Genomic DNA, 19825 nt, shown 5'->3' with positions numbered 1-19825 from the left:
TATTTCGGATGTAATTCGGGGCAAAAACGCCCGAATTACATCCGTAAATAGTGTGTGTGAACATACCCTAAGGGTATGTTCACATAGCGTTTTTTTGTAAGGCAGAAAAAATTGACAGCGTTATTTGTCCTTTTTTTTTTTTTTTTTTTGCGTTTTTTTAAGCCGTTGAAGCTAATGCAGAAGGCACAGGCAAAAGAGCACTCCAAACGGGCGCCACAGGTATTTTCTGCCTCCTTTTAATTTGAATTGGAGGTCAGAGGTGGAAACCACTTGAAGACCATCAGCCCCCACTGAAAGTAAAATGACCATCAGCCCGCCACTCACAGTAAAATGACCATCAACCCCCCCAGTAAAATTACCATCAGCCCGCCACTCAGTTAAATAACCATCAGCCCCCACTCACAGATGCCCCCTGTAGATAGTGCCACATAGCCGCTTGTAGGTAGTGCCACACAGCCGCTTGTAGGTAGTGCCACATAGCCCCCTTGTAGGTAGTGCCAAACATCCCAATGTAGGTAGTGCCACACAGCCCCCTTGTAGGTTTTGCCACACAGCCCCCTTGTAGGCAGTGCCACACAGCCCCCTTGTAGGTAGTGCTACACAGCCCCCATGGACAGAGACATCAGGGGCAACTCCTGAAGCGGAACCCCCGTCCACAGCATTGCCGATGCTGTGACCAGGGATTCCACTCCAGGAGAAGCCCCTGACATCAAGAGCTCAGTCCAGGAGCGGAATCCCTGGCCACAGGGGTATTCCGCTCCTTCAGGGAGCTACAGTGGTGCTAGTAGATAGCAGAGCAGGGAGCTACCTCCCTCCTCTGCTATAGTGTTCAATAGTATCTGCGTCCTGTGAAGGGTGGCACAGGCGCCCTCATGTCCGCTGTCGCCGCTATGGAGCACCCAGGCGGGAAGGCAGCTGCTGAGTCGCCGGGCCCGAGGCGCTTCTGAAGCACAAGCAGGAGAAGGGAGCCAGCGCAGCGCCCCCTTTCACCTGCTGGAGTGATGCACCCTGTGCAATGGCACAGGTCGCACACCCCTAAGGCCAGTCCTGCACACACAGATATAAACGCACTTACTCGCCTTGGCATGCTATCAATGAAGTTGTTAATGGTTGTCTGAGGAATGTTATGCCACTTGGGAACTTAAATCATCAAGATTGACTGATGGCAACTGCCTTTGCAATTGCCGAGCAATAACGTCCCAGATGTGCTCAATGGAAGACAATTCCAGAGACGCTGCAGGCCATGTTTAGCATGTTCAGGCCACGCAGGCTACTCTTAGTAGCACAAGCAACATTCCGCCTGGCGTTGTTCTGTTGAAAATGGCTTCTGGGAAATTTTGGAGAAATGGCCATGCCACTGGTTCCATGACCAAATCAATGTAACACTGAGCTGTTAGTGTACCTGAAATGAAAACTAGAGGGGTCCGGCTACTGTACATTATACACCCCACACCATAATCCTAAGAGTAGGACCGATGTGGCATTCCCTTGTGAAAGCCTCTTCATGGCGTTGTCCACATGGTCTCCAGAGCAATCTCTGGCTATCATTGCATCCGAGACAAAAGCGGGACTCATCGATGAAGGATAGACCTCCATTCCAGCCTCCATTGCTGTCTTGCTGTGCTCCATGATAGCCTTTGAGAGCGGTGGCGTGTGGTCAATGGAAAACCTGTAGCTGGATGTCTGGCTCATATGCCAATGTTGTGCAAATGCATTCTGATGGTTTGTGTCGACATTTGTTGCCGCCCTAGGCCTGGGATGGGACGTCCAATTTCACTTGCAGTACAGAATAGATCACTACGCGCCATTCTTCCTACCAGAGAATCTGTCCTTGCAGGGGTTCGCCTCCGTGCACCTCTTGCTGTCATTCCCGTTTGTTGTAGTTTTCCCAACCTTCGGGACACGCAACGCTGAACAGTTCTGACGTCTCAACCTAAGCACGTAGCGATCTGCCGGAGTAATAAACCAAGGCCTCTCAGTTCAAGGATTCTGTCCCTCTCAGTTTGCGACAAGTGGCGATAACTGGCACATCGATGAACAGGAGGCATCGCACAATCATACCACACCACTTGATCCGATATTTGAGGTTACATGTGGCTAAAAAACTTTGCTTTCAATCTGCCTTTTATGCCCCTCCCACATGCCACAGATTAGAGCTACAGATCTAGCCATCTTTATCTTGACTTTTTCAATGGCTGTTGTGTGATATCACGTTGCAGCAAGTTATCATTTAAGATAAAGATGGCTACATCTGTAGGTGCTTGAAATTTGATAATTTGCAGAATTTAGCGATACCTGCTACTTCCTCTATTTGCATAATCTTACGGCTTGCCCTTCTTGGTGTTGCAATTTCAATGTTGAGAAGTGTACATTATGGACATTTATGGATGAGGTTTCAGTGGAGAGGAACTGCAGACAATTTCTCCACTGAAACAAGACATGTAATAAAAGTTAGACTGGTGGGGGTACTGAAATTCTGAGTAATTGTTGTCATTGTTTTATGTTACCAGTATTTTTTCTGTTTCTCGGTACAGCCGCTGATATATTTAAAATCTCTATCCCCTGCAATGAAGAAAATGATTGTGCACATTGATACCATCTGTCTCAAGAAACTGTGTTGAGATGATTTTTTAGCACGTTGGGAAATCATTTTGACAGACATCTGCTTTTTAAAACTAGAAAAACTGTTGTTTTCACTAATGAAATGTCCCAATTATTATTATTGAATTTTGTCAAACCTTCCTTTGATCTAAGAACTATTGTATTTTATGTGGCCATTCTTATAGGTTGCAAATATTATAACTGAAACTTTAGCAATCAACTGTAAAATCTGCTTCAGGGACGTTTCACCCGCAGTTGCAAATCACATTCTAATTTTTTTCAACCTCCATTTGCAGTATGATAGCTAGCAGCAATCTGCATGGTGCTGTAGGCAAATCATCTATTTTTATCCTTATATATACACATGATAAACGTTGTATTGAGTGCATTTTATCACACACTGCACAATGGTGTGTGTGTGTGTGTGTGTGTGTGTGTGTGTACACTAGAAGCAGACCTTTTAGTTTCTGTCATGCTAATGAAGGGTCCCCAAATGAAGGTTGACTTCCTAGTTCTTCACCATGTAAGGTAGAAACTTGAGCAGGAATATCCCATAGATATTACAATTTAAAACAATTGGGTTGTCCAGAATCAAGATCCGAAAGAGCACCACACTTTTCCATGGGCTGTATCTTTTGTTGCAGTAATCACTTGAATAAGAATGACTTGTCATACCAGACACAACCTATAGACAGGTGTGGCGCTGTTTCTACAAAAACAAAAGCATATTCTTTTTCCTAATTCTGAACAATCCCTTGGGGGCCTGAAGGTCCCACTGACCCTCTCATTATAAAAGGTGATAGTTGATGGGGACAAATCATCACTAGGTTCAACAGTCCTAGGATTCTGGGGTACGTTAGTCAAGACCAGAACTAGGAAGGGCCCCCTTTTGTCTATGCATATATTTCTTTGTTTATAAGCTGGTAAATAGTTGAAATACCATTGATACGTATTTGTGAAAATGTCCACCACTTGATAGAAACAGAAACATTAAAGAAGGGCTTCAATCTATATGTATTAATGTCTAGTTATTTATTTGTTGACTTGTTTAGCTGTGTTCTGTGTAGGACACATTTTATTCCCAGTATATGTATGTTAATTTTAAATAGAATGGATTCATTTGATGTTATTATGATAAACCTACAAGGAAAGAAGGGTATATCAGATTTCATAAGATTGATGACTGTGCAGCAAAGAAATGGATTTCAATTGAATTACAGCAGAGAATTAGAGAGTAGAAAATAAGATTGATAAAGACATACTATCTGCCAGTCTTGGTGAAGAATTGCTTTCTGGATGTGCTGACAGCCGCTGTGCAGGAGCTCAGGGTAGTGATACAACTGGCATTGGGGGTGCTGGCAGATTGGACTGTGCTTCCTGTAAGATTCTCAGCTGTGGAATGATCTGAACATAGTAATCTAATCCTGTATTAGCATCGCAAGGATCACTTTAACACAATATACCCTTTTTTTAAATTTTACAGTCACTTATTCTAATAATACAACAAGATACACAATAAAATGGCATATTACAAGTGTATATAACACACCTATAGAAAGTATAAATACACAGATGTAGAAGTGCTGAGTTTGTTTTTTGACAAACTCATCATAAAAAACCCAATGTTTTATCTGTTGTGTGAAAGGGAGTCTGCCATCACATTTTTCGCCTTAAAACCACTAATATTGCTATACAAATAAGGATGATAGGTTTCCAAATATACCTATGTTACCCAAGTCAGCCCATTGTGAACAATAAAGAAGTGATTTTATTCTTCCGGGTGCCATATGCATATAGCATAAAAAACTTTATAAAAACAAGGATATCTGGGCGCTGCTAGATGAAGGACATAGACTGGAATCTGTTTAAGGCCTCATTTACACGAACGTAATATACGCGCGTGCGACGCGCGTGCTTTGCACGCATGTCGTACGCACCTATATTAGTCAATGGGGCAGTTTAGACGATGCGTGATTTGCGCTCAGCGCGTGTGCGCAGAAAAAAACTCACGACATGTTCTATAATCGTGCGTTTTTCGCGCACTCACGCACCCATTGAAGTCAATGGGTGCGTGAAAACCACGCATGCCGCACGGAAGCACTTCCGTGCGAACTGCGTGATTCGCGCAAGAGCTGTCAAACTCCTGAATGTAAACAGAAAAGCACCACGTGCTTTTCTGTTTACAAACATCCAAACGGAGTGTCAAATTCGAGATGAGCGCACCGAACTTCACCGGGTTCGGCCAAACTCGTTTTGACCGAAACCGGTAAAAAATGTTCGGGTACGCGACGTCAGGAGACAGTCACTGTCCACGGTGCTGAAAGCGTTAAACTGGTTCAGCACCATGGACAGTGCCTTCCGCTCCGAAAATCCATGAACCTGTAAAAAAAAAAAGACGTTCTGACTTACCGATAACTCCGGTCCGACCTCCCGGGATGACAGTTCAGTCAAAGAGACAGCTGCAGCCAATCACAGGCCAAGCACAGGCTGCAGCCAATCACAGGCTGCAGCGGTCTCATGGACTGCGGCGTCATCCTGGGAGGTGGGGCCGGATGACAAGAGAGGGACGCGTCACCAAGGCAACGGCCGGGAGCCCGGACTGGGGGAAGCAGGAAGTTCTTGGTAAGTATGAAAGTCTTTTTTTATTCACAGGTTGGTGTATATTGTGTTCGGCATTCACTGTCGAGGGTGCTGAAAGAGTTACTGCCGATCAGTTAGCTCTTTCAGCACCTTGGACAGTGACGGGCGTCGACTAGCCTCATCTCTATGATGGCGGCTGCGCGAAAATCACGCAGCCGCGCATCATACACGGATGACACACGGAGCTGCCAAGTGCCTTTTGCGCGCGCAAAACGCAGCGTTTTTTGCGCGCGCAAAACGCACACGCTCGTGTAAATGAGGCCTAAAAAAGTTGTTTTATTTCATAGGGCTCGTTCTCAGGCAAGTGTAACAGCAGTATATTATACAGGGGTTTATATACACACCGGTAAAAGGGAGGGAAAATAAACAGGAGGGAAAACAAATGTATGACATCATAGGGTCAAGGGGATGGGGCATAAAGGGTTCAAGTCAATTGCGATTGTTACAATACAAACATGATCAGTAAAAATGTTTCAAAGTAATATTATAAATACACAAATGGACAACTCTTGGAGGCGATACGGCCGGTTGCACATCTTTCAATCCCATATTTAGGTGAGCTACCACTGTCCATACAATTATCCCCCGCCGGTACTTAGTACATTCACAATAGGACATTTCTTTTGGCTAGTGACTGTGTCCTCTTGGATCTTTTCTTTGGGGGAGTCAGATACGTATGTATTTTCTTGCATATGCTCAGTCTCCTATGTCTATTAGGTACTTCTGCTTGTAGACTATGCATGTATTGGGTAGTCATCATATCATACACTATAAATCTTAGAGCTGTACATTCACATATATGTTACCTTCTATATAGTGTGCAGTGTATACCGACCTCAAAGTGTTTATAGTTTGACTTGGGCAACATGGGTATGTTAAAACAAAATATCATCCTTCCCTATATATTGGTATTAGCCGTTTGGTAGGTGAAAATGAGATGACAGACTCCCTCTAAATTTAAATATATGGTAGGTGGATAAACATATTTGATATGGTATTTCATCTATTGCTTTTGAAAATGTTCTCTCTGGGAGAATGAGAAGGCTGCAGTGCTCTGCTGAGGCGCTAGCAGCTTTTAATAGCAAAAACATCTGATTGGCGGTGAGCTCTGGATGCTGGACTCACCGATGGGGGCTGCAACTTGGGAAAGGATATATGTATATATATATATATATATATATATATATATATATATAGTCCTACTAAATCCTGGGTTCTAAGGGTAGTGGACAGGGGTGCAGCAAATACATGGATAATATTTAGGACAGTAAAAGTAAAGGCCCTTTTACATGGGCCAATTATCGGGCAATCGTTCATTCCCAATAATTATACTGTGTAAACAGGGCAGCGATCAGCAGATAAACGAGCAAACACTCATTCATCTGCTCATCATAGTGTTATAAAAATGAAAAATATTATCGTTGTCGGCAGCACATCTCCCTATGTAAGCAGGGAGACGTGCCTCCGACATGATGTATGGGGACGTGCGATTGGAGTAAAGAGCGCTCGTCCCCATACTAGCTCTTTGTGAAAGGAGCAAAGGAGCGCCGATCAATGAGCTGGCTCGTTGATCAACGCTCGTTTACACGGCTCAGGATAGGCCGTGGAAGAGGACCTTTAGAAAATCAATCACATTGAGATTCATATATTATTATATGATTTAATGGTTTCTTAAAAAAATAAATAATAATAAACAGCATTTTGGTAACAGACTCTTTAAATGTACAGCTATACCCACTTCAGGATTAGCAGTATTATGTACACTATGTACACACAGATATAGTGTGAGGTGACAGTTGTCTTATCTTCTCTATACAATTTTTTTTTAAGAAGGGTTATAGTTAAAAATGGGACAGAAATGCTGTGTTGAAGTAGTTATCATCTTTGGGGAACAGATTACTGGCTTTAATCACAGTGTGTTCTCTTAAAGTGGGTCAATAGCACAGGCTGCTGCTTTATATCCACACAGAGAAATAACAGACCACTGATGAAATAAATATAGCATTGTGTTTTGTGAACTTCTGAAGAAAAATCAGAGTGCCTTTAACTAACTGTAAAAGGGTTATCCAGAGAGATAAAATTGATGGTCTATCCTCAGGATAGGCCATCAATACCTGATTGGTGGTGACAGGGTCGGCCTTAGGTTGGATGGCGCCCTGTGCGGGACTCTATTGCTGCCCTCTACAAACCAAAAATTAACCACATATATAGACACACACACACTGGAACATATACTGCACATAAATATTTAGACAAACAGGAAATATATACACACACACATTCTGAAATATGTGCAGAGTAGGTCCCCACCTTACAGAGGTCGCCTTGTTGTGGCAGGTGGGCAAACACTTTTTGATCAAAATGTGCACTAAGAACTTCCCTATTATAGATAGATTTAGCAGTAATGCATATTTATTTATATTTAGTGGTTTAGGTTGCATTGGTGTTTTGCATTTTTTGTCTGCTGTATATTTGCAGTCACAGGTGTTCTTGCACCTGCATACACATTTTATATCATTTTGTTGGAATGTGCTGTTCAAACTTTTGTGTTTATATATATATATATATATATATATATATATACACACTACCGTTCAAAAGTTTAGGGTCACTTAGAAATTTCCTTATTTTTGCAAGAAAAGCACAGTTTTTTTCAATGAAGATAACATTAAATTAACCCCTTAATGACCGGGCCTGAAAAGACCTTAATGACCAAGCCAGATTTGTTAAATCTGGTATGTCTGACTTTATCAGAGAATAACTGTGCGAAAGTTTTGAATATCCAAGTAATTCTGACATTGTTTTTTCGTCACATGTTGTACTTTATTTTAGTGGTAAAAGTAGACTGATACGATTTGCGGAAATTAATGAAAAAATAGAAAAATTGAAGAAATTTTGTAAAAATTATCATTTTTCCCTATTTTTAACTGCAATATGTCACATATGTACATACATACTGTACAATTTTTTTTATTAAATATATATTTCCATCGCTTTACTCTATTTTGGCAGCACTTTTGACCCCAAAAATTTTTTTGGAGCAATTTAGAAGACTTACAAGTTTAGTAATGATTTTATACATTTTGAAGTACATTTTACTTTCCTGCACCAAGCCAGGTTTTCAGAGGCTCATAGGTGTCAGAATGGTGGAAACCCCCACAAGTGACACCATTTTGAAAACTACACCCCTTAAGGTATTTATTAAGGGGTGTTGTAAGTATTTTGACCCCACAGTTTTTTTGTAAGAATTCATGCAAAGCAGGCGTAAAAACATATAATTTCACTTTTTTCATAAAATTATCACTTTGAAGACCGATTTCTTTGTAAAGCGACCATGAGAATGAAGAAATGCACCCCAAAATCTATCACTCTGTTTCTCCTGTTTTCAAAAATGCCCACATTGTGACCCTAATGCGTTGCCTGGACACACGGCAGGGCCCGAAAGGAAGGGAGCAACCGGAGGCATTAAGGTCTCATTTTTGCTTGAAAATGTTTTAGGCCCCACTGTACATTTGGAGAGGTTTTGAACTACCAGAACGATAGAAACTCCCCATAAACGACCCCATTTAGAAAACTAGACACCTTAAGGTATTTATCTAGGGCTGTAGTGAGTATTTTGACCCCACAGTGTTTTGCTAAATTTAATGTATAGCAGGTGAAATTTAAAAAAAAAACACTTTTTATATAAAAGTATCACTTTGAAGACCGATTTCTTTGTAGAGCGACCATCAGAATGAAGAAACACACCCCAAAATCTATCACCCTGTTTCTCCTGTTTTCAAAAATGCCCACATTGTGACCCTAATGCGTTGCCTGGACACACGGCAGGGCCCGAAAGGAAGGGAGCAACCGGAGGCATTCAGGTCTCATTTTTGCTTGAAAATGTTTTAGGCCCCACTGTACATTTGGAGAGGTTTTGAACTACCAGAACGATAGAAACTCCCCATAAACGACCCCATTTAGAAAACTAGACCCCTTAAGGTATTTATCTAGGGCTGTAGTGAGTATTTTGACCCCACAGTTTTTTTGCTAAATTGAATGCATAGCAGGTGAAATAAAAAAACAAAACACTTTTTATATAAAAGTATCACTTTGAAGACCGATTTCTTTGTAAAGCGACCATGAGAATGAAGAAACACCCCCCAAAATCTATCACTCTGTTTCTCCCGTTTTCAAAAATGCCCCCATTGTGACCCTAATGCGTTGCCTGGACACACGGCAGGGCCCGAAAGGAAGGGAGCAACCGGAGGCATTCAGGTCTCATTTTTGCTTGAAAATGTTTTAGGCCCCACTGTACATTTGGAGAGGTTTTGAACTACCAGAACGATAGAAACTCCCCATAAACGACCGCATTTAGAAAACTAGACCCCTTAAGGTATTTATCTAGGGCTGTAGTGAGTATTTTGACCCCACAGTTTTTTTGCTAAATTGAATGCATAGCAGGTGAAATAAAAAAACAAAACACTTTTTATATAAAAGTATCACTTTGAAGACCGATTTCTTTGTAAAGCGACCATGAGAATGAAGAAACACCCCCCAAAATCTATCACTCTGTTTCTCCCGTTTTCAAAAATGCCCCCATTGTGACCCTAATGCGTTGCCTGGACACACGGGAGGGCCCGAAAGGGAGGTAGTGCCCGAAGACTTTCAGGACACACATTTTGCTTGAAAATGTTTCAGGTCCCATTACACATTTATAGAGGCACAGAGCTGCCAGAAAGATAGAAACTCCCCATAAATGACCCCATTTTGAAAACTAGACCGCTTAAGGTATTCATCTAGGTGTGTACTAAGTATTTTGACCCCACAGTTTTCGCAGGAATGCAAAGCAGGTGGAAAGAAAATTTTATTTCACTTTTTTTCACAAATGTGTCATTTTAAGGTCAGATTTCTTGTACAGAGGACATGAGAATAAGGAAATGCACCAGAAAATGTATCACCCTGTTTCTCCTGTGTTCAAAAATATCCCCATTGTGGCCCTAATGTGTTTCCTGGACACACGGCAGGACCCAAAAGGAAGGGAGCACCCGGAGGCTTTCAGGACACACATTTTGCTTTGAAAATGGGAGGATTCTACTTTTCTAGATTGAGAAATAGATGTCCCTAAGGCCTCATTCACACGGCAGGGTTTCCCGGCCGGGTGCCGGCCGTTCATAAATCGGCCGGCACCCGACTGCATTAGGAATAATAGACCCCTAATGGGGCTATTCACACGACCGATTTTTTGACGGCCGGGAAAACCGCCCGTCAAAAAATAGGACATGCTCTATTTTCGCGCGGGTACCCGGCCGCCCGGCTCCCATAGAAGTCTATGGGGCCGGGTAATACCCGGCCATCACCGGGATGTGTCCCGAGTGACGGCCGGCTTTTCCGGCTCTTGCGCTCTATCTCCTCCTCCTCACAGCACAGAGTGCATGTGAGGAGGAGGAGTTGATGCCATTCTGATGAATGGCATCGCTGTACACGGTGTGGCAGGGCCGGGGTGTACAGCAGGTGGAAGGGAGCGCTGCGCTGGCTCCCTTCTCCTGCTTGTTTTAAAAGCGCCCTGGCCCGGCGACACCTTTGATGGCGCCGCTAGCAGCTGCAGCAGCTGCTGCTGCTGCTACTACTGTAGCGACGCCACTATAGCAGAGCGGGGAGGTATCTCCCCGCTCTGCTATGTGCTAGCCGCACTTTAGCACCTTGAAGGAGCGGAATCCCCGTGTGTTCGGGGATTCCGCTCCTGGACAGAGCGCTTGATGTCTCTGTCCATATCTGGGCAGTGACATCAGGGGAAACTCCTGAAGCGGAATCCCCGAACACATGGGGATTCCCCTTCAGGAGTTGCCGCTAATGTCACTGTCCGGATCTGCCCGGCCCGGCACGGATGCATAACTTTATGCAAACCGGCCGGGCAGAATGGCCGATTTTACCGGCCGGCACTCGGGCTCGGACGTGACCCGGTCGTGTGAATCCCGCCTAACAGTTTCTACACCCTATGACTATGTCGTGCTAAGAAAGCAGCTGTCCTGAAATCATGTCAGTCCATAGACATAGTATATCAATCCGCTCTGATATATAGTAGGTTAGAGTGGGAAAATGTATTAAACTGTTGGCGGAAAAAGGCAATATATCCCAAAAAAAGGAGGAAGAATGTATCCAGCTATGTGGAAAACTAGAGCATGTTCACAGGATGAAAGAAAATTTGTAGGGCTGTAATGACTTTATTATTCAAAGTGACTGGTCATACAACGTCTCTTTAGCTACATCAATCCCTATATAAGGGACGAATGTGCCAAGTGACGCGGTACACCATAACAAGCCCCTGCCCGGCAAGGTAGGAACCGCCATGTGCACAAAACAACCAATCACCTGTAGAATATATAAAGGGGCAGTGTCCCACACCGTATGTATAGATACAGTAAAGGACCACTACTCCCCAAATTAATGTCGCTATTTCTAGAAGTATTGTCGGGTGTAAGAGGTCCACCAAAAACCCGAACAAAACTGTAATAAAGCCCATAGTGTATTGATAAGGACAAAACAGGGACTTATGCATAGACCAGGGTTGGAAGGACAAGCGGAACAATAATATCGTGACTCACTTCGCTGTCCTCGTTTGCTGCAGACCCGACACCGTTTTTTGGGGTATTTTTGGTTAGATGTTGAAGGGATGGGGTGTAAAAAATGTTTTTCAACAAGTCGGTGTACATCCTCTGACTCATGGACTACTCTCTGGTCTGCAGATTGAAATAGGAGATCTTCAATCACTTTCTCCTGAAATTCAAAGAATGTCACCCTGCCTGCTGATTTTTTGTACAGGACAAATGCGTTCTGCATCGCACTTTCGCTGTCGCTTTCAAGTAAGGCTGGGTTCACACGACCTATTTTCAGACGTAAACGAGGCGTATTATGCCTCGTTTTACGTCTGAAAATAGGGCTACAATACATCGGCAAACATCTGCCCATTCATTTGAATGGGTTTGCCGACGTACTGTGCAGACAACCTGTCATTTACGCGTCGTCGTTTGACAGCTGTCAAACGACGACGCGTAAAAATACAGCCTCGTCAAAAGAAGTGCAGGACACTTCTTTGGACGTTTTTGTAGCCGTTTTCTCATAGACTCATATCAACTAAGGCCTCATGCACACGACCGTAAAAACACCCGTTATTGCGGGTCGTAATTACGACCTGCAATAACGGGCTCATAGACTTCTGTTACCCACGGGTACCTTCCCGTTTTCTCACGGGAAGGTGCCCGTGCCGTTAAAAAAAATAGAACATGTTCTATTTTTCTATTTTACGGGCCGTGCTGCTATACTTTATAATGACAGCACGGCTCGCAAAAGCGGCCGGCTGCCCGCGGCCGGCCGTACCCGGCCGTGCTCGTAATTACGAGTCGTAATTACGAGCACGGTCGTGTGCATGAAGCCTAACCAACTAAGAACACTAAAATAATTAAACTTTTTTTTTATTTTTTTTATTGTTTTCTTTTAGTTTTTTTTTTTTTTAAAACCTAAACCTAAACCCTACGCCTAACACAAACCGTAAACCCAAGCCCAGAACAGCACCCTACGCCGTCTAAGGCCCCATGCACATAAACGTGTTTTTGCGGCCGCAATTCCCCCGAAAATCCACGGGAGAATTGCGGCCCCATTCTTTTCTATGGGGCCATGCACACGACCGTAGTTTTTGCGGTCCTTGCCCGGCCCGGGAGCCCGGACCGCAGAAAGAACGGGCATGTCTTATTACGGCCCTGTTCTGCGGTCCGGGCTCATTGAAAACAATGGTGGCGGCCATGTGCATGTCCCGCTGGCCGACCCGAAAATCACGGCCGTGCACACGGCTACGGTCGTGTGCATGAGGCCTAACAGCGTACACGCCGTCTAACAGCGTACCCTAAAAAGAAAGTCGTTTATAGTACGATTCTTAGTATATACAGTAAATATATTTATATTTATATATATATGTATATACTATATACTATAAAATACTGAAAAAAATGTGTTTTTTTTTAAATAAACTGTGTAAGGGACAAGTAATTTTGTGTGGGGACACTGACACACTTGTATCTGTTTATCTCCACAGCTAGAACAGTGAGGAGAAACAGATACATGTTTTTACTTTTATTTTACAGTAGTGATCACTATGATTGGATCTCATAGTGATCACAAAAGATCAGGAACCAATACTATTGGCTCCTGATCACTGCTCTAAGAACAGAGCTGCTAGCAACAGCTCGTTCTTAGAGCAGGAGCTGTCATTTAGACACTCCCGGCGGCTCTGTACGCAGTAACAGCATGTGACCGCTGTGATTGGCTGTCACAGCGGTCACGTGCTGTTACGACGAAATCGGCAGGCCCTGATGGCTGCACTAAGAACCGGACCTGTTACTTACAGCCGGTTTTTAGTGCAGATGTCACCAGGGTGCCGATAAACCCCCTCTACTACAGCGACACCAAAAGGCGTCGCTGTAGACTGAGTACATGCACCGCCTGACGTCAAAAGACGGTGGGCGGTCGTTAAGGGGTTAATCAGAAATACACTCTATACATTGTTAATGTGCTAAATGACTATTCTAGCTGCAAACGTCTGGTTTTTAATGCAATATCTACATAGGTGTATAGAGGCCCATTTCCAGCAACCATCACTCCAGTGTTCTAATGGTACATTGTGTTTGCTAACTGTGTTAGAAGGCTAATGGATGATTAGAAAACACTTGAAACCCCTTGTGCAATTATGTTAGCACCGCTGTAAACAGTTTTGCTGTTTAGAGGAGCTATAAAACTGACCTTCCTTTGAGCTAGTTGAGAATCTGGAGCATTACATTTGTGGGTTCAATTAAACTCTCAAAATGGCTAGAAAAAGAGAGCTTTCATGTGAAACTCGACAGTCTATTCTTGTTCTTAGAAATGAAGGCTATTCCATGCGAGAAATTGCCAAGAAACTGAAAATTTCCTACAACGGTGTGTACTACTCCCTTCAGAGGACAGCACAAACAGGCTCTAACCAGAGTAGAAAGAGAAGTGGGAGGCCCCGCTGCACAACTGAGCAACAAGACAAGTACATTAGAGTCTCTAGTTTGAGAAATAGACGCCTCACAGGTCCTCAACTGGCAGTTTCATTAAATAGTACCCGCAAAACGCCAGTGTCAATGTCTACAGTGAAGAGGCGACTCCGGCATGCTGGCCTTCAGGGCAGAATGGCAAAGAAAAAGCCATATCTGAGACTGGCTAATAAAAGGAAAAGATTAATATGGGCAAAAGCACACAGACATTGGACAGAGGAGGATTGGAAAAAAGTGTTATGGACAGACGAATCGAAATTTGAGGTGTTTGGATCACACAGAAGAACATTTGTGAGACGCAGAACAACTGAAAAGATGCTGGAAGAGTGCCTGACGCCATCTGTCAAGCATGGTGGAGGTAATGTGATGGTCTGGGGTAGCTTTGATGCTGGTAAAGTGGGAGATTTGTACAAGGTAAAAGGGATTTTGAATAAGGAAGGCTATCACTCCATTTTGCAACGCCATGCCATACCCTGTGGACAGCGCTTGATTGGAGCCAATTTCATCCTACAACAGGACAATGACCGAAAGCACACCTCCAAATTATGCAAGAACTATTTAGGGAAGAAGCAGGCAGCTGGTATTCTATCTGTAATGGAGTGGCCAGCGCAGTCACCAGATTTCAACCCCATAGAGCTGTTGTGGGAGCAGCTTGACCGTATGGTACGCAAGAAGTGCCCATCAAGCCAATCCAACTTGTGGGAGGGCCTTCTGGAAGCATGGGGTGAAATTTCTCCCGATTACCTCAGCAAATTAACAGCTAGAATGTCAAAGGTCTGCAATGCTGTAATTGCTGCAAATGGAGCATTCTTTGACGAAAGCAAAGTTTGAAGGAGAAAATTATTATTTGAAATAAAAATCATTATTTCTAACCTTGTCAATGTCTTGACTATATTTTCTAGTCATTTTGCAACTCATTTGATAAATATAAGTGTGAGTTTTCATGGAAAACACAAAATTGTCTGGGTGACCCCAAACTTTTGAACGGTAGTGTATATATATAAATATATATATATATATATATATATATATATATATAGGTTTTATAGATTACATATATGAAAATGTGATTTTTCACTTAAGAGGCAGCAGGGTATAAAGGGAGCAGCAAAGTATATACGGGCAGCAGAGTATATAGGGGCAGCAGAGTATATAAAGGGCAGCAGAGTATATAAGGAACAGCAGAGTATATAAGGGGTAGCAGGGTATAAAGGGGCAGTAGGGTATAAAGGGACAGCAGAGTATGTAAGGGGCAGCAGAATATATAAGAGGCAGCAGAGTATATAAGGGGCAGAAGAGTATTAAGGGGCAGTAGAGTATTAAGGGGCAGTAGAGTACATAGGGGCAGCAGGGTATATAGGTGCAGCAGCGCATATAAGGGGCAGCAGAGTATATAAGAAGCAGCAGTTTTTGTATTTTTCATAGTCTCTTTGGCTAGGATGGCACTGTGTGGCACTATTTGCTACATTTGTTTGGGGTTATTGGATATAAATCCTAAATTTTTAATATATAAGGGGCAGCAGAGTATATAAGGGGCATCAGAGTATATAAGGACCAGCAGAGTATATAGGGGGCAGCATAGTTTATAGGGGGCATCAGAGTATATAGGGGCAGCAGAGTATATAGGGGCAGCAGAATATATAAGCAGCAGAGTATATAAGGGGCAGCAGAGTATATAAGGGGCAGCAGAGTATATAGGGTCAGCAGAGTATATAGGGCATCAGAGTATATAGGGGCAGAAGGGTGTATAGGAGGCAGCAGGGTGTATAGGAGGCAGCAGGGTATATAAGGGGCATCAGAGTATATAAGGACCAGCAGAGTATATAGTGGGCAGCAGAGTTTATAGGGGGCAGCAGAGTATATAGGGGAAGCAGAGTATATAGGGGGCAGCAGAGTATATAAGGGCAGCAGAGTATATAGGTGCAGCAGAGTATACAGGGGAAGCAGAGTATATAGGGGCAGCAGAGTATATTGGGGCAGCAGCGTATATAGGGGCAGCAGAGTATATAGGAGCAGCAGAGTATATAGCGAGCAGAATAGTTTATCTTCATTTTATCTGTTCTTCTTTATTATTGAACACACGTTTACAAAGAGACATAAACACACACAGAGCTCACACACCCCTAAGGCCGGCCCTGGGTGGGGATAAGGACTCTCAGGACCCCACCGACTAGCTGGTTGAGGTGGCCGCGGTGGATGCACTGCTCCCCCTTCATTCCTATCACTGCTCCGTACCATAAAACGCAGACACACTTGTAGCAATTTTTACTTCCCAGATAACCGTTTTAAGTCTCATGCTCATGGCCGTTGACTTTCGAGTTGTACTTTCGAGTTGTACTGAGCCGTAATAGGGAATTCAAGGATGTGCGTAGGGATTTACTGTACCTCAGATTTTTTCGTAAATTGTTCAAATGTGACAAAAGACTAAATTGTGGCATGTTCCATCGAATGTTGTAATACATCGGTATTCTTCCCTAAAAGTATTACCACGACATTCAACTGGAGATGGTTGGGCACATTTATAAATATTGTCCAGAGACATGGTTCCCTTTTGTATTGAATTTGCACCATATTCACGCAAATGGCACATGAACATATGTGATTATTGAATATATATAAATATTGGCATACATATGTGAATATTGGCATACAACCATCATACCTTCATGTATGACACATAGAGCACAGCCATAACATGCAACGTTTTGAAATAAATGTCCTGGGAAGTGTGACAGGTAGGCATGAACATTCCTAATACATTCAATTAGAACATAATAATGGAAATAAAATGTCTCAAATTAAATGTTACATCTACAACATTTTCCTCTTTAGAAAAACAAGTGTAGGCCACATCTCAACTTCTGTTATATTGACAACATTTTTGACAAAAACCGTGATATGACAACAGCCATAAAGGGCTTTTTAAAAGTTATTTTAAAAATTGGCCAATGTAGGAGTGATGCAAAAAAAAAAAAAAAGACCCATTACTTATCTCACAGATCCCAGTTGCTCCAGTGCCACTGCTCCGTTCCTTCCCGCCGCTGTTTATGTTGACATAGCTGCAGCGATAAAGTGCCCGTATACCCACGTGATTGCTGCAGCCATGCACTGGCCTCCGTGATCCTGTGCCGTATATTGTCAGAGACCAGTGATTGGCTGTAGCGATCATGTGGGTGTACAAATACATCATCACTGCAGCTATATCAATACACAGCGGCGAGGAGGAACCGAAGCGGTGGTGCAGGAATTACAGGTATCTGTGAGGTAAGTAATGGCTCTTTTTTGCATCCATCCAACATTGGGCAATTTTTTTAATATCTCGGAAAACCCCTTTAACAGTAGACAAGCCTTACAAACGTGCCACACTTACAACAAATTAAGCCCCACACACAAGCTGAAATCTGCTGGCCCCAGAGTATGCCAAAAATAGCAGCCATTGCTCATTGCTCCTATACCTTGTTTAATGTCACTATACTTGATGATCCAGCTCTCATCCCAAAACATTCTTTGCCTTTGGTATTGAAATCCCTATAAAAAAAAAAAAAAATAATCAATAAGAAATAATTAAAAAAGTTATATTCCTAAAAGCACACAAATGTGAATTGCTAATAAACATTTCTTGCAAACATATTGAACAGCTTGTGATAATTAATAGAAACCAAACTAGCATACACAATAGAGGCATGAGCTGAGTCAATAATCTCTCTTTTCTGTTAATAATTTAGACCACAGTTGAGTTTTGTCATACTGTAATGGCTACTTGAATACTGCTTGAATACAAATGGTGATGACTTGATTACTAGAAAATGTCCTACATTTAGAGGGTTGTCCGCTTTGGAAATCCCTAATTGTAAGAAAGGTCCCTTAACCAAAAATACTGATCACAAAGTGTCCCCATGCTGTGACCCCCAGCGATCAGCTGTTATCTGTGGGGAAACCTGTCAGGTGGTGTTCAATTTCCCGGCAGTGCCGCCACAGGTGAAATTAAGCATTACATTATGCTCATTCAAATCAATGGGTTGTGTAATGCAGGATAGGACATGTTCTCAAGAACGAGAGACAGTCTTAATAACCGCTCTCCACTCCGGCGAGGATATGAGGATCCTGAACAGAGAACCCAACCTCTATTATAAAAATAGTGTTTCTGTACTAGACAAACCTTTTAAAGATACGGTTATTAATCTGTAATACTTTGGGTTAAAGGAGACCTACCATAATAAAATGAAAGACCTCCCAGGTCTTTTAGGATTGTCCCTACTAACTGAGATCTCCTGGGTAAAGTCCTGGGATAATACTGAACACATTAAAATTGCAGACATCAGAATATAGATACTTACCACACCAGACAAAATGAGGCCTGCTATAATAACGGCCACAGGAATTGCTATTGCCATTCGAATATCAGATTGGATACTGCAATCCCCACAGTCTGCAGGACATGTAGCGCATGCCTCTTCTTCTTCACACATACCATTTCCACATACTGCAGAATAGGAAACACACATGACCACCAACCATAGTTCTGAATCACCAAGACTGGATTCACATTTTTACACACATTTCTTACCTTGTTGTTCGTGCTATAATCTATCCAAAAAGATTGGAAATCTTTTTGTCTGCTTTTGTTTTGTTGACATCTGCGTTGTAGTTTTGTTTATAACAGAAACCATGATGCACTCCTGGATCCATCTTACAACGGATACTACAGTTGCCCAACGGACCCCTTTGAATTATAATGGGGTCCATTGGGTTCTGTTATATTACAGAATTTGTGATGTAACACAATTGTGAACACACGATATTAGAGATGAGCGAATCGATTTTACACAAATGGAATTTTTACAAATTTCCTAAGAGTTTCAGATTTCTGCGATGCCGAAACTTTTGAGGTTTGTCTCACACAAATCGCAGCTGCCATTTTACAGATCAGAAGAAGATTGACGTGACAAACTTGACTTTTCATTGCAATTGTGGGGGAATTTTCGACAAATTTATTCTGACTAGATCGAATCTGATGGTCGGTTCGACCAAATCGGACCCAAAATTTATTTTCGGAAATTTGCACATTTCTAAGCCTAATGCATAAAAAGATTTTCAATCAGTTTTTTTTTCTTTATTGTGGTGTACAGGACCCGGTTTTGACTGAATGGGTTTAAACTGATGCATTTAGAGTGAACCCAGACAAACCAATAGTTTATAAATCAGGTCATCTGACCAGATTACCATGGAGAATTTTGGATATTATATGGAATATCAGTTTAGGAATTTGATCTTCCAACCTATTATGTGTCAAATAGATTCAGTGGCCCACATGTATAGTATCAAGCTCTGTATGTAACTTTTTTGGCATATTTTCAGAGTACTATGTGTACTTTAGTGATCAAGTATTTGCTTAAAAAAGTATAACTGTTTTTGCACCACGTGCACAGGAAAAATCAGAGTGTACTTGTCTCCAAAGTAGTGGAACCCCAGATGATCTTTATGTTAATGTTTATTAATAATAGTTTCGGCATCACGTGTTTCGAGGGATATCAAAC

General features: G+C 42.5%; 1 protein-coding gene across 1 annotated transcript in view; it reads right to left on the bottom strand.

The window, feature by feature from the left end:
- LOC142749969 (atrial natriuretic peptide receptor 1-like) overlaps positions 1-19825 on the bottom strand; it is a 140538-nt gene that overhangs the window by 62156 nt on the left and 58557 nt on the right. The window contains exons 7-9 of the mRNA XM_075858656.1: positions 18626-18771; positions 17744-17816; positions 3864-3993 (exon numbers count right to left, since the gene is read on the bottom strand). Of these exons, the coding sequence (XP_075714771.1) occupies positions 3864-3993; positions 17744-17816; positions 18626-18771 (349 nt within the window). The remainder of the gene's footprint in view (positions 1-3863; positions 3994-17743; positions 17817-18625; positions 18772-19825) is intronic.

The sequence above is a fragment of the Rhinoderma darwinii genome, chromosome 1 (assembly GCF_050947455.1).
Source record: "Rhinoderma darwinii isolate aRhiDar2 chromosome 1, aRhiDar2.hap1, whole genome shotgun sequence".
NCBI classification, from domain to species: Eukaryota; Metazoa; Chordata; class Amphibia; order Anura; family Rhinodermatidae; genus Rhinoderma; species Rhinoderma darwinii.
The sequence above is the reverse complement of the archived record's forward strand: the minus strand, read 5'-3'. Positions and strand labels throughout refer to the sequence as shown.